This window comes from Cibotium barometz, chromosome 49 (assembly GCF_041138505.1).
Source record: "Cibotium barometz isolate CiBa-2024 chromosome 49, ASM4113850v1, whole genome shotgun sequence".
Lineage (NCBI taxonomy): Eukaryota > Viridiplantae > Streptophyta > Polypodiopsida > Cyatheales > Cibotiaceae > Cibotium > Cibotium barometz.
This window is the reverse complement of record NC_141094.1, coordinates 45353363-45369807: the sequence shown is the minus strand read 5'-3', so window position 1 is coordinate 45369807 and position 16445 is coordinate 45353363. Positions and strand designations below refer to the sequence as shown.

Below are 16445 nucleotides of genomic sequence, written 5' to 3'. Positions count from 1 at the left end.
TGATGGGCGATATGATAAAGGAAGCATGCATCGGAGTGCCATGTGCTCAGGCAGATAGGTGGGGGGGTGCTATTCTCAGACTTTCCTCCAAGCCTCTTTGTAGTTCGACCCTAAGAAAGTCACTATAATTCATCCTCTTTCCAAGCGTAGAACTCATGTTTATTGTGTTGGATGAGGCATTGAGAAATCCATTAAACTTTTGGCGCGTCGTGATTTTCCCAATCATGCTTGAGATGGGAGCATGTAGTTTGGCATTAATTGCATCATACCAATAGTTATGGGGCATGGAACCACAAGGTGGCTTGGCGGTAGACTGCTACATATAGATGAAAGAAGTGGTGCAGATGTGTGGAGAATGGTGGTGAGCGGTGATGTGAGGCAGTAGGATCCACATCCTGGAGGTGGTGAGAGATGTGGTTGAAGTAAATACGATCAAGCTCGTGATCAAAATGGACATGGGTGTAATGTGAAATGGGGAGTGGTGGTGGGGGGTGAAAGAGAGGTAAGTTTGGTCAACTTCAAAGGGGGTGGCAGGATGGACAAGTTGGGAAGAAGGTGTGCCAAAGCTAGAGATCCAATCAAGTAGTCTATGATGCTAGCACCTCGTGAGTGTTTGAAGCTAGTGAGGAGGTCAAAGAAGGGCCATTAGCACAATCCTGTTATAGATAACAAGACCATGTGCAACTCCCAAATCTAGGAAGTGTCTCCCATACACCGTGAACCCCTCACGGTCCTCATGGTCCATCCATTGTCTCTAACCCTGTGTCAGTGACGTCCCTATAAGAACTCCATATATCCCCATATAATATAAAGTATAGTGAGACAGGCCATGCTCTATGGTGTAAGGCGAGTGGCTCGATGTAGAATAACACACATCAATGTGGATGATTATGTTCCCAGTATAAGTTGTAGCTAGTGCATCCTCGTCCTTCTAGATGATGTTGAGAATCTATCAAGGGTGGGGTCTAAAAAGGACAACATCATGATTAACGAATGCACATAATAGCCCAGTTGCCTTCTTTTAGAGTTTCTCTAACCTTGGCTTTTTGTATTCTTTTCCTCGACCTGCATTGGGGTGAATTTTCCTTAGCAATCTCTATAACTATGGCCTCCAAACTGTGCCCAAAATCCCAGTATCCATGAGCCTGCCTACGAACACTTCTGAGCTCCTATAAGGCCTTAAAATCATGTCCAAATCTACCCATGAATCTGCCCTTATACCTTCTAGTTAGAGGATACTCATGTCCATAAGCATCAAGATTAATCGATGCACATGATAGCTCAATTACCTTCTTTTTTAGTTGCCTTAACCTTGGCTTTCTATATTATTTTACTCGAGTTGCATTGGGGTGATTTCCTTAGCAATCTATAACTTTGGCCTCCAAACTATGCCCAAAAGGTTACCCATCCATGAGCCTATGTTCCGAACACTTTCTAGAGCTTGTAGGGCCTTAAAATCATGTCCAAATCCACCCCTAAATTTGCCCATATACTTGCTAGTAGTGAGGATAATTGTTTGTTTTACATGGTTATCATGAGGAGTGGTATTGCTAAGCAGACAGTGTGCCGAGTTAGATATGAGAGAGAGAGAGAGAGAGAGAGGTGACTTGCGCTATGGTGACTATAGAGTAAACATGATGAAACTCAAGAGAGAGCATGTGTTGCATGACTTAATGATACTTATTGATTGATTGTTGTACTGAAGCTTACACCAAGTACATGCTTTTACAGGTTGTAAGCCTTATCTTTTGACTTAAGAGAATCACACACACATACTAGACAAGTGACACATGGCACACTTACCTTCTCCACACATAAGGGTGGGTTTACACACACTAACACACTTAGCCCTTTTAGTTGTTCACACATAGTAGGGTCCGAATCCTAACAAACCCCCCTTCAAGGAGAAGGTGGAGATGCCAAAAGACCTTCAATAGTCATCGTGGTTTTGACTCTAGACTGCACCATGTGCTCAATGGAGACACAATGGCACCAATACCTAAACTCTCATGTCAGGCATGGAGCTCGACTATAAATGATAGCCTACATCAATTTGTCAAGACAACCTCCCCTTGATCTAAACATGGGTATATAGAAAAATGATTCAAGGCTTATTACACACATAGAAAGATTGACACATATAACATTTATTATAAATAATTTTGGGGGACCACCAAGGCAGAGAACCCATGATCCACACATATTGGCTTTAAAAAAACCCAATCATAATCTTCCTCTTTTAGAGGAAGATTTTCCATGATAGTAGCTGCATGTTCTACAGTTGAGGATGCTTTTGCTTCTTGGACTTCTTCTTCATCTTGTGCCACTAGGTTTGCATGTACCTTCTCTTACTCTTTGGCTATCTTCTTGAAGCATCTATCCTCTGTGTGTCCGAACATTTTGCAGAAGTTATATCTGATAGTTCTTTTCCCTTTCCCCTTTAAGAACATGGCCCTATCAAAAGAAATCTCAAAGTACTCTTTATGTGGCAGTCTTCCTCTATGAGAAATGTAATCATCTCATCACATGGCATTTCCCAGGCCACCCTTAGTATAGCCAAGGTTTCAGAGAATTTTGAAACCTCTTCTGATAGAAGCTTGTCATCCTCATCCACAACTCCTCCGCTAGAGAGTTGTTGTAGTATGGAGCCTTGCTTCCATACCTCCTTTGAGGTTTTGGTGAAATCCATGTGGTGAATCCGGTTTGTCAGATAACCCGAGCTCGATAAGCACAATGGCCTTGTCATTACGATCATTCCACATGCGAATCTTTTCTTGGTTTAAGGTTGGTGCCATGGACCACATTCTAGACACCATCTCCCATCATCAGGAGATGCCTCTTTATTTGCCATGTTGGGAAGTTTCTTCCATTGAATTTTTCAATCGCTAGGCTGGCTCTGTTAATCTCCATGATGCTTTACTTAAAAAAAAGTCCCAGATGTTATAATGTTAAAGTGGGCATTTAGACGTATGTGACGGTAGGCGACTAGGTGGCAAGAGGGGTCAAGCAATCAGGTGATGAGCGACGACTGGGCGACAGAACCTATGCACTAGAGGTGCCAGCCGATCGACAGATTGCACGCCCTACAGGTCGTGTGGCCGCTCTCTCATACCATGTTTGGTGATCACAAGGAGTGGCATTTGCTGTGCATACAGTGAGGCGGATTAGGAGAGAGAGAGAGAGAGAGTTGTATTAACATCTACAAAAGCCCAAAATGACCCATGAGACCAAAAGATTACATCATGTCCATGGAATACATCATCATGGGTACTCAAATTTAAAAAAAAGGAACAAGAGCTGAAATGCCAAAGCTGACCCCTCTCACATCACCCTAAAATATCCCGCATAGGGTGCTGCATCATGGTACCAATGTAGTGAAGCTGAGCTGATGGGAGAAAGTTCTGTGGTGGTTCGAAATGGTGGCTCTTATCTCCTCCTATGGTGACGCAAGCGTGAACGGGGGCCACGGGGTCAAGGGTGTCAGACTTTGCATAGCTGGATGGCTCTGTCTAGTGTCACTCCTCTTAGCCGGGCTCTTGCATCAACCTGGAGGTCGAGTGTAGTGGGTGGATCTACTCTCAGAGCTCTAGTCTGGAAGATGTCAGTGAGAGCTCTTTGTGCTAGTCCTTGGGCAAGTGCAGTTGGTTTGGGCCGCAATAAGGACTCCCTGTGTCTAGGAAGCTCCAAAAGGAAGAGCTCCAAGCATCTCTAGTCTAAGAAATCCATGATCCTGGAAAGTAGTCCAAATCCGTCTCTCGGAAGAGGCTGTGGAACCTCCCCCTGATCTCATAGTATACAAGGGATCGGCATACATAGTGGGCCTCTGTCTAAGCCTCTGTATGACAAAGCTTGCATATCATGTCCTTTGGTGGAGCTACCCCCTCCCATATATGGCTATCTCCACTCTCAACTGATGGGATGAGGTGCACATTTGTCCAATCACACATCACACTCCAAATGACAGATGTGTGTCCATGTAGTGCGAGCGTATGATGAAACCATCATCATCTCTGTAGAAGGCCATCTTCATTTCTAGGGGCTGAACAGATGAACACCAGGTCCTTTGAGTATCTAGTCTTACAATGTCCTTTTTGATGACCTTGTTCAGCTCTGTGCAACTGAGAGCAAAGGAGGGGGGCTCTATGATATATTGAAATGGGAGAGTGCCATATATACCGAACCAAGTGCTCACCTATGCATATCAGCACTGCGTGTCTCCATCTAGTGCCACCTGTCTTGAGGGCTCTAGGGCAAGCCGCGGGTATATATCTGGTGGGAGCTCCCATAATCTGTATGCCAGTACGTCACTGTTTGGAAATAGAGCCTCTATTACGATTGGTGCAACCCCCATCTCCACTCGCACAATATCATGTGGCACTGAAGGCTTACTCCTAATCATGTGCGTGATCATCATCACTAGGGGCCTCTCCATCAAATTCCACCCATCATATACCTCTTCCAAATCTGTCTTATCTAGATCCCCCCTCCGGTTCCCTGTGGTACAAATTGGGACCCCAGATGGGAGCTCCATACAATACTGCAAGCGTGACTAGTGTATCGAATAGCCAAAGCTTCATCATTGGCTCATGATACTGTATCTGAGCACTCTGCCTCTCGAGTGAGCCTAGGGTTGCATAGCCACACATCAATCTGCCTTCCGCATAGAGAACTACGGTCTAGCAAAAGTGATCCCAAGATATACATATGAGGTCACATGCTCCACGGGCTCCCATTATATGTAAACTGTGGTGCAGATCTGCCTATCCTGCTGGGGAGGTATTAAAGATCATAACCTTGGTCTTACCAAGGTTCACATTGAGGTCTCGGTCCTCGCAAAAGGCCCGTAATGCATCCAAATGCCTCTATAGCCCCTTTGGTGAGTCTGAGATGAGGACAATGTCATCTACATACAATAGGATAGGTATCAAGACTCCTACCAATCGTGCTCATGTTCCTCCGTGTTTGTCTATGTAGTCAAATGTCTCATCAATGTATAGTGTGAAGAGAGAGAGAGAGAGAGAGAGAGAGAGAGAGAGAGAGGCCACTTGCGCCATGGCGACTGAAGAGTCAACATGATGAAACTCAAGAGATAGCATATGTTGTGCACAACTCAATGAGATACTTTTTGATTGATTGTTGTATTGAAGCTTACACCACAAGTACATGCTTTTATAGGCTGCAAGCCTCATCTTTTGACTCAAGGGAATCACACACACATACTAGACAAGTGACACATGGAACACTTATCTTATCCACACCTAAGGGTGGGTTCACACATACTAACACACTTAGCACTTTTAGGGGTCATTCACACACATTAGGCTCTGAATGCTAACAATAATCATGTCCATGAGCATTTGAATTAACGGATACACGTGATAGGTCACTTGCTCTCTTTTCGACTTGCTCTGACCTTGGCTTTCAGTATTCTTTATAACTCGAGTGGCATTGGGGTGATTTCCTTAGAAATCTATGAATTTGGCCTCAAAATTGTGCCCAAAAGGTGTTTTGAAGACTTTCGAGCACTTGTAGGGCCTTAAAATCATGTCCAAATCTACCCTTGAATTTGCTTATACACCTACTAATGAGGATAATCATGTCCATTGAGCATCAAGATTAACGGATGCACATGACAGCCCACTTGCCTTCTTTCTGAGTTGCTCTAACCTTGGCTTTATGTGTTCTTTTACTCAAGTTGCAGTGGGTTGAGTTCCTCATCAATCTATTATTTTGCCCCTTTTGCTTGTTTGATTACCCCAATCTTATCGTTTTTGTAGTGATAAGTGTTTACTGCATGATTACCATGTCTTTAAGCTAAAGCGAATACTAGCTCCCATTCATCATTGGTTCTGCTACACGTGACTCACTTAAGTACCTCTCCTCATCTCCATTCATACACTAATAGTCTCCTACAAATCTTGCTACATCTTTGCTTCCATCTCTACAATAATTTCTAATTTGTGTGTGGTCTCTCTGCTAATGGGCGTCGTTTGTTTTCTAGGGTCGAGAGACAAACTTCCAAATCATGAAGCTATTTCTTGAATATGGTGTAATTTATTGATTGGTCGAGAAGGGACAAAGACCACTCGCTTTGTCATGTGACCGAAGGTCTTCTTGGTGATCAGAAGGTGCCCACAAAGGCATGGTTTAAGCACATGTGAACCCACTCTTAGCTAGAAATGAAAAGATAAGATACCTTACCTTACCGTTGTCTCCTTCACATGTGAACCCACTCTTAGCGTCTTCGAGTTTGAACGTTGGCTCTTCCTGGCCTTGCAGGGGTTGCAGCAACACTAGTAGCTGCATTAAAACTCCCCTCATCAAAAGCTCCTGGCAACCCACGCAACAGACCTATGGTGGTTTCCCTAGTCGCAACGCACGGGCCACCACGGACTACAACAGTAGAGCAATAGATGCACGTAAAGACCCAAGCAGTAGCATCTTTGAGCGCTATCTAGCAACAGATTCTTTCTATCAAGCTCCTACCCTCGCCAATCAAAGTGGTCTGACTGTAGCAACCATCCTAACTGTGCACAAAGGTCTTTTACCAAGCAAGTGAGCAAGCCATTGTTACTCAAAATTTGCAACAAACCACAGAGAGAGAGAGAGAGAGAGAGAGAGAGAGAGAGAGGACCCAAAGCGTGTATGGAACCAAAAGAAATGCATGTAAACCATGAGAGACTAAAAGTCAAACTAGGGAAAGGGGGGGGAGGGGGTAGAAAGAAAGAAAGAAAGTACTATTAACGTCTACAAAAAGACCCCCAACTATCTACGAGACCATAAGTGATACAATGATACCATGGATATACGGAGCCATGGAAAAAGTGAATGAGAAAAAAGGAAAAATGACTCTCACTAGTGTATACAAATGTGTGAAAGAAAGAAAATTCAGTAACATCAACAAAGGGCAAATATGGCCAAATATGACGATGGAATCCCCAAAGCCTTATAAGGATATATAAAGTGAGGGATGGCGTTCCATCGTTTTAGGTTTCAAACTAGAGAGAGAGAGATTGAGATTTTAGTAACATCAACAAGGAGCAAATATGGCCAATTATGAGGACGAGACTCTCTTAAAAGGATACATCAAGGGAGAGATAATGTTCCTTTGGTTTAAGTTTATATTCTTAGCAATCAGACCCAAAGGGTCTATGAGTGTCATGTGCGCACATGTGCCATGGCTAATCATGTGCATGAACAATCTTAATCCTTGGTTAGTCAACACTTAAGTAAGCATCAGAATCAACATCAGTAGCCTCATCAATAGCTTCGGTATCAAAATCCTCATCATTATCAACATTAGCATCTACAGCATCAACATCATCATTAGCAGCATCAACACATCATCATCATGAGCATGGGGGAGTTTGGCACCCTGTCGGCAATCAATAGAGTTGTCCAGGCTATAGGCAGCAAGGGTCCAGTGGCATGGTATCAAGTGTGGGCAACATCAATGAAAGCGCAACATTAAAAGAGAATTTGAGCATATTATTAGTCTACCAAACATGCCAACCGTTGTTGAACTTGGCTGACATCCTCCTTAGTGAAGTATATAAGCATGAAGTCATTCTCAGCATTTTAGCAAGTCATCATTCATTCATCTAAAGTCTAGGCCTCAATAGAAGGGAGCCAGGGTTGCCCCTATGGAGCTGACCCAAGGCCTAAGGCATGTACAAGCATTTATGCAACCTTTTTGTACCATATTAAAATACAGAAAACCTTGACACCAATCAGAAAGAACTGAAGGTAAGTATCTAGCCACACTGTTGGGACTCCCAAAGCCTTGTAGGAAACATCGAGTGAGAATGATGTTACATCAGTTTAGGCTTCCTATATTCTTAATCTCCTCTCAAAACACTTCCTAGTGACATCCTTTGGGTTCACTCCTTTCTAGCATTGCTAGTTCCTTCGCTATCCACAAGGTGGTGGATGACCCCATAAGCTTTTTCGACCCAAATGAGTACCTCCACTATCTATTCTCAAGTCAAAGGTGATGATTGCATGGCTATTGTTGGTTGAAATGTGACTAATGGTTGAAATGTGACTAACGGTTGGCTTAGCTTCTGTCTTCTTGCACACGTGATGGTTAGTGTGGCTTCCTTAGATGCCTCTAATGCTTTATCTACTAAGCCTGACTGGAATCCATTATCCCACCTCAACCTGGTGCCTCCATCTATGTTCTTGGGGAGAGGCAGAGAGAGGATTCGATTGGGGCTACTAAGAGCTCCGACCTTTGAAGGCAATAACAATCAATATCCAATCATTTTTATCACATTTTATCATCAATAACTAAGACCTCAGGTTAATTGAAGTGGCTTGACAAGATTATAACCTATGCAGTTTTTTATGGAAAAGAAAATAAACAAAAGGCTCTTTGATTTGCAAAACTGTGTGCTAGTTCTGAGTGTAATTTTCCGTACTAGCAGCACGTATAATATACCCATTTTCATCATATATATCGAGGGAATCACATGGGCGTGGATACACCTTCCCAATCACCTTCCCATGGACAAAGGAGCATTGAAAGATGTGCTTCTTCTTCCTCGTCACTCCTACATCAAAATCCTTAAACTCTACCCTTTCCACAGGCACTTCCGCACTGCCATAAATACGTACGGGAATCCTTATGCCTGTCCCATGTACACCTATAAAAGAGATGTTCTGTACTAGAGGCAAAGCTTTTGGATCAAAATATCTGTCCGGGTGATCATCGTAATCTGTTTTGATTACTATGCCCACCCTCACTATATCCAGTGTTATGTTTTTAAAAGACAAGTCCGTAACATATCCACCTCTGCCTGGAGCTGTCTTGATCCTCACACCTCGTTTTGAATGCCACACATAGAAGTTCTCCACAGTTATGTTACTTACACCTCCTGACATTTCACTTCCAATGGACACTCCTGCACTGAAGAGTTCACAACAATGCTCTAGATAAGTTGCCTCATTCTTGATAAAGTATGCAATCATCACACGAGTAACCTCCCATATATTTTTCTTCGTTAACACACACCCACACACGCCCACATGCATGCATATGCCTAACATTCAAATATGAACGGTTCAGAAAGAAATGTCTGCTTGATGGTGGAAGTGTAGATAATGCTGAAACAATTGCAAATGGTCGATACACTTCAGATATGTAACCCGCAAGATACCTGCAGCTGTTGCAAGCCTCCCCTCCCCTCACTATGGGTTTCGTCATCTCCACGCTTTGTCTAGATACAGCTCATGAACTGCACAGATGCATACCTGCCCATTTTCCTTGATTTTTCCTGCCAAGCTCCCACTACCACAAGCAAGCTCCTCATGCTTTCGATTCATGCCAACCCCCTCTCTCCATGTTGCCCCCGTTGCTCCGTATTCTCTCTTTTAGCTCCCTTACAATCAGAGAGTCAAAAACCCTTCACAGGCATGCACCTGAACTACCCTGGTCCATCCCTAACCTCATCTTCACTTGAAACCTGTCCCTTTATTTCGTAGGGCTCACAATAGGCAGCAGATTTTAAATCCTATCCCTAGTGTTCCCCAATAGTCATGACACAATCATCCTTGTCTAAGAGTGATGATGCATGTGACATACCGTGAATACTTGTATCATCACCTTTGCACTATCCAATACACGCCTACTCTTAAAGCTAGAGTTCCACACCTAGCATAGTCAATCCATCATCTGCTCTAATTTTTTTTCTCATACCAGCCTGGTTTATCCACAGGGCACACTTCTCCAAATTAGTACCAAGAGGCATCAGCCCCAAGACTCAGTGGATGTAACATGCTACGGCTTCCAGTTAAGGTTAGGGTTTCGCAAACACAGCACAAAAAGCACTCCCAAAGAATCACCTGACAGGAGAGTGTGCTATAATGTTCCGTATGGCTATGTTGCTTGATGCCCGACCGTAAGAAATACCATACTGGTCCCATCCACTCTTGATCGCAATGCAATCGTCTCCAACACTGATGTAGCAGTTCTCTATCAAAACATCTTGGCAAGAATCTGACAAAAAGTTGGCAACAATAGAAGCAGTCAGGAGAATGACCTCGCCTTAAAAAATACAATGCATCCCTGCCGTGTGCAAGACCAGGCAAACATGCCCAAAATGCAGCAACAATCAACAATCAACATGCAAGCAGCAGCCAAGCATATCAGCTGGACATTGTCAAGACATAATATCCACATATAGAAAGCATTTTATGCACTCTACCAGGGTCAATCCCATCTGTATTAGGAGAGTCAATGGGATTCAGAACTGTGACTCCTCGGATAGTGACATTGTCACAATCATATGGGTGAATTGTCCAGAAGGGAGAGTTTCGTAGAGTTATGTCTGAGATCTCCAGGTGACTACACCACATGAACTGGATCAAACGACCTCTTGTGTATTGGAGCTTTTTAGCCTTCTGTTTTTGCCACCAGACCTTTCCTTGGCCATCGATGGTGCCATTGTGTCCTGCAGGCCACACACATAAACAACATTTCCATCTATAAACAGATGCATGAATGCAACAAATTTGAAGGAGTGTTTAGATGGCCACTGTATCCGTGTGAGTACAGAAATTTAAGGCAACATCAATGGCTTATGTAGAAAGCCAAGACCTCAAACAGAAAAACACATGAGAAACATCAAACAGCTAATGCTTCGTGAGCTTTACCTGTAATGACAACATCCTCCAGATGCTGGCCATGAAGAAGACTCCCGTAGCGTGGACCTGGATACTCCCTACCCCGTCCATAGGATGGCAATGGAGGCATAAGTGGCCACTGAGATTCATCCTGTACATCACAATTTGCTTTTCTTACACAGACATTGTATCAGATCCACCAATTGTTGTAACCTTTTTGGTCTCATAGGTCATTTTGGCCTTTTGAAGACATTAATATATCATTTCATTTCTCTCTCTCTTTGGGGACTTCTTTCTAGGGGCCAGATTCATCATTCAATAAAGCAAATACACCAACACTTGGTGGGGGCCCTTCAGAAGGAATTTGGAACCCAATCGGCTGTACTTGTCTTTGCTCTCTCTCTCTCTCTCTCTCTCTCTCTCTCTCTCTCTCATCTCCGCTACATTGTGCAAGCGTCAAGAACCAAGTTGCTCAATATTCCTTATCAAAGTCTGTAAGCTTCCGCATGTTATACTCGAGTCCGCACCGAGGTCCTAAAGTGGGCATTGGGTAACGTGTCCGAACATGGGAGAATAGGCACCCATCTCTAGAGTTGGCATAAAGTGCTTTGTGGATATGTGCCCAACTTGGCACACCTTTTCATGGAGACTTGGACCAACCCTAGATCATCCAAGAGTCCCTATATACAGTGGCTTTGGGCCGAGTATTCTCATCGTGTCCCAATTATGTGAAGCATCTACTCTTAGCCAAAGAGCATCAAGGAGAGGAAAACGCATCAGTCAAGAGGGTGAAGGGTCTTCAAGTAAGGTTAGGCTCTGCACCAAACTCACCGGCTCTCTCCAAAAGCTATGAGTCATGACTTGGGACTTCAAGTTGTTTGGCTCGATCTCCAGTAGCTGTCACTGAATTGGCTACATCAAATGTAGCTTCATCCTCCTCCTTACTAGACTTGGAGAGACTCTTTTGAAGCTCCTCGAGAACTAATTGGCTAACCTCATCCTCCTCCTCTGGGGTTCGAAGAGACCTACCTCCTCATAAACTATTGTGCTAACGACTCCCTCCTCCGCTCGGTTTGGAGAGAACTACTTGCTGCTGTTAGAATTGGGTTGCCACCAATGCATTGTGGTGGAATGCGTGAGGAGCCAAGGAACTTCATGGAGTAATCCCATACGCGAATTGGGGGGCTTGGATGGAGCTCTATATATCGCATAGTGGGCATGGCTCTTAGATATCTTCCCCACCCATGTTTTGTCTGGACGTGAGAGGGGCAGCTAGCGATGGGGATTGTTGCCTTCTTGCGGTCGTTTGTTGTGGTCTGGTGGTAACCTCTGGGGATTCGATCGTGGTATTAGAGCACTAGGCACTCGATCCTGGCAGAACTTCCGTTGCTTGAGATCCTCCTCCACCTGATGGTGAGAGGCGGCTGCTATTGATAGCAATGAGGGCTTACGAAGGTTCACAGGACTAGGGACCTCCGGGGAGACGTTCATGCGAAAAAAATGCAACAGTGCAAGGATTCTAGTTTGCTATGGCGACATCAACAAACTCCTCCAGGCCGATTGTTGAGTTGACAATCTTACAAAGAGTTGACAATATGGCAAGGGGGGTTCACATGCATTGTTGGAGAGAAGGTGTTAGAATTGGGTTGCCACCAATGCATTGTGGTGGAATGCGTGAGGAGCCAAGGAACTTCATGGAGTAATCCCATACGCGAATTGGGGGGCTTGGATGGAGCTCTATATACCAATCTCCTTAATCAATCACCTGACCTGTTTTGCTACAGCCGACTTAGATTCTTCAAGTTTTTCCACTCAGCCGACAGGTCCCTGTGTCCACTCCAGTCCATCCCTTACCATATCTTGCACATCAATGCTCCAAAAATTCTGGTCCTATCTGGTTCTTAATCCTTCTTTATCTGGCTGCACTCTAGGATTAGTCCTGAGATTAGCATGTACATGTGCATGCACATGACATCCCCCTGTGCTAAACTTGATGACGGGATTCCAAACTTCTTATTGGATGACTGTCATCATCCCATTCTATTCCCAGAGTCCCTCTGTCATCCTTCCTACTCTGGCAACCTTTTCACCGAATACCCGGCCCATTCTCCAAATCCACTCTAACTCTGAAGGAGATCTATGCATCTGTTCCATCCAGTCCCCAATCCGTTCTTGCCCTATCTCTAAACACCGTCTTGGTCTTCATTCCTAAGAAATGAGTCTGGCACTCTCACTCTACCCATTGGAGGATCATCCTCCCTTGGAACCGTTGCCCGAAAGCCTTTCTTGGCTCACAGGACTGCCATCCCCTTTGGGCTTTGTGGAACACCACCAACCAACCTCCTGGGAGCTCTTCCCAGTTTTGTGTTCCTTGCCTTGGGCCTCGTACCTGTGCACTTTCCTGTGCCTTGGACCTGTACACCTTGATATGGGACTGAATCAGTGTTTAGCCTTGCTGAGCCTAATGCTCTGATATCAATGTTACATGTAGAAGCTTTGAGATGCGTCTTTCAGCCCTAAACACTATCTAGAACAAGCTGATGCAAAAACACAGACAGAAGGGAGAGTAGAGAGAGAGAGAGCTGGAAATTCAGTATTTCATATGGTACAAAAAGGTACATAATTCCTTGCAGCCATGGGCTGCCTTTTGGAAAAGGTAGAAAACCCTAACTCTAGTCCTATGTCTAGACCCACACCACACCCAAGAGGGAGTGAATGAACAAAACAATGAGCAAACATGCCTCTTATAGGCCTTGGACAGCTAGAGATCTGGCCGACTGCTGGTCGGCCAGCCGCCTGGACACCAATCTCCTTAATGAAGCTCTCGACCTATTCTGCTGCAGCCGACTCAGATTCTTCAGGTTTTTCCACTCAGCTGACAGGTCCCTGCATCCACTCCAGTCCATCCCTTGCCATATCTTGCACATCAATGCTCCAAAAATTCTGGTTCTTAATCCTTCTTTATCTAGCTACACTCTAGGATTAGTCCTGAGATTAGCATGTACATGTGCATGCACATTACATCAACACTCTCAGACTTGGGCTGCTCCTCAACCCTAGGAACTCCACTCGAGTAGTAGCCATTAGCGAGTACTTCCTGCATCACGCTATCTATCACCATCTTGATAATTTGGGCTTTCTGTTGCTCTTCCCAAAGCCATGCTTTACACGCTTCTTCCTCCCATTGTCGTTAGTGCTGATTTCTTCAACCCTCTGATGATACCACTGTTGAAGTTCCTCTTGTTTTTTATGAAACTCCTCTTGCCAAATCTTCGACTCTGTTGCATGCGAGGAAATAGATAAAGAGAGAAGAAAGAGATGAACTGTATTTTCGGTACAAAAAGATGTATATGAGTTTACAACTGCTGTGTGGCCTTTGGCCTTCCCAAAATGGTAAGCAAAGACCCTATTTAGACTGACTATGACCTGCCCCTTAGGTGAGGATCAGATTAATATGAATAAGTTTGAGCCTAGCCTTTTAAAGACTTCATATGCATAGGTCGGCGAGAATACTATTGTCGGCCAGGTCTATTTGTCCACGACTCATCTAAAATGCTCATAAATCCTCAAATACACTGGTCGAATAGCCCTGATGATGCAATTGTTGTCGACCAGCTTCCTGATGCTTAGATGGCCACGGTACTCCAGTGTGTGGGCTAGTCCCCTAATCCTACCCTTAGACTGTGGCCTAATCAAGGATTAACTATGAGGTTAGCCATGTCCACGTGTGTGCACGTGACAGACTCTCACAGATGACAAGATGACAGGCATCTCTCTCTTTGCATTCTTGGTTGTACTTCTTCATCAAGGTTACAATCCTCTCGGTCAGGGTAAGGTTCTTGTCGAGGGAGTATTTGAAAGAAGCCATTTTCTACCTAGGTTAGACCTAGGCTAAGACTTTTGTGCAACCTATGCTACATGCAAAAATGGGTTGAAAATGCAAAAACCCAATCCCTAATTCGATTTGTCAACTTTGCATACCGTTTGGGCCTTGTCACGGTTGATGCATTGTAGAGATCAGAGATGTCTGGGGTTATACTTACCAGAGCTGAGTCATCACGGAGAGACAGAGACAGACTACGGTGGCAGGAGGCCCAAAGGCACGCGACATCAAGATACTCAGCCCATGTGCCATCAGACGAATGATCCACAAGAGATCAAAATGTGTTAAAATTAAATTATTAACACAAAATACATCATACGGGAGTATAATGCGTACACAAAATGATCCATATAAGCCGAAAGTGTCCAACCCACAATTGTAAGACACAAGGATTGAAAAGCTTGAGGTGTTCCATCAAAACAAAACCACATCAACACAAAAAAAGAAGAACTCACTTGAGTCCCCAGAATCACTGAGTTTGAAGCAAGGAATAGGGTCATGTGGCTGGTGAGGTTGAAAGGTGCAGTGAGCCAGACTCCATCTGGCACATTGAGTTGGCCACCTCCATCCTGAGCTACAGCAGCGATAGCGGAGACGGCGAGCTCAAAGGAATGCGTGTTGAGGGTCTTCCCATCCCCCACAGCTCCGAACTGGGTGAGGTTGAAGACATGTGGTCGGAGCACAGGCAAAATGCGGAGGTTTTCTGCTGCTGCTAATGCTTCATGTGCGTGTGGGGAAGGGGTTGCGAGGCGAACAAGCAGGTTTCTCTGCCAAAGGGCAACAGAGATGAAGGCGAAAAGCCAAAGGGCGAACGCCCAAGTGCGTTGAGATGAGTGGATGCTCGAAGCCCATCTCCTGATCTCAGACCTTTGATGGCTGAAGCGTCTCATCAATGCATTTTTCTGCATGCTGAGCTAATGGGCATATCCAAATCTGCCGATAAAACCAAAGGCGAGAAAAAACACACACAGATGTTTGTTTGATCCTCCGCGGCTGGCCTTCAGCTTTCTGCATCCACAGTTGCGTAAAGCTGCGGTCATCCCATCCCTTTAACAACACCAGGTTGTCCTCGAGCATTCTCTACGTGTTGGGAAGACCATTCCGTGCCAGTCTAAGTGTTCAAACTTGCTCTCGTTCCTACTGCAGAAGTCTACAACTTAGGTCCAAGAATTTGGACTTTTTCTAGACGGTTTAAGATGTTGATCTTTAGGCTACTTAGCCCATATCATTGCCCCATCACTTGGATCATATGGGTGCCTTGGCTTGGCTCTCTCATGTTAAAAGACCCAACTCATCTCCATAAGGAGCATGCTTCTGCTTATGCTTATGCTTAGCGTGCATGCTACATGATACCAGCAGGGAACGAAAAGTCTACCAAAGGATAGTGAGTGACGAGCTACTGCAATTGCTCAAAACCTAGTGTTTCACTTTAATTGTGCCACTAATGGTCGTGCCAATATGGAATCCGAAGACGCTATGTTCCACACAAGTGGGGTTGTACACAATACGGTGCCAAAACATTGACAATATGACCCTAATAAAATAAATATCATGGTGAGCTAGCTAGAGGAAAAACTTCCCTCCTCAAGCACACAAAACATGCATATACAGCATAACTTATTACAACGTTTTCAAGCACACAAAACATGCATATACATCTTAACTAATTACAACTTTTTCAAAAGAAAAATTCCAAATTCACAATCATGAATGAGTGTCCAAAGTAAATACCTCCATGGCATTAAAGTGGGCCCATAGTACTTTAGAATGGGCATAAACGTAAGATTTCTAAACGAATGGTAATCTTAACAAAGAGAGGCAACAAGTAAGGGACTCTACACACAACTCTATACGGAAAATTCCTAACCCTAGGCTTGAAATATCAAAACTATTTAAAAACTCAAATAAATTCTTATTTATGCAACACTTTTGTTATCTT

At 44.2% G+C, this 16445-nt stretch overlaps 1 protein-coding gene across 1 annotated transcript; it reads right to left on the bottom strand.

The window, feature by feature from the left end:
- Positions 1–8061: 8061 nt before the first annotated feature.
- Positions 8062–15785, bottom strand: LOC147610635 (putative polygalacturonase). Its single transcript, XM_086786153.1, has 5 exons — positions 14962–15785; positions 10654–10774; positions 10206–10451; positions 9844–9997; positions 8062–8908 (listed from the first exon to the last, which is right to left on the bottom strand). The coding sequence occupies exons 1-5, from the start codon at positions 15412–15414 to the stop codon at positions 8395–8397; spliced, it is 1488 nt and encodes a 495-aa protein (XP_086642279.1). The 5' UTR covers positions 15415–15785; the 3' UTR covers positions 8062–8394.
- Between the last annotated feature and the right edge of the window lie 660 nt (positions 15786–16445).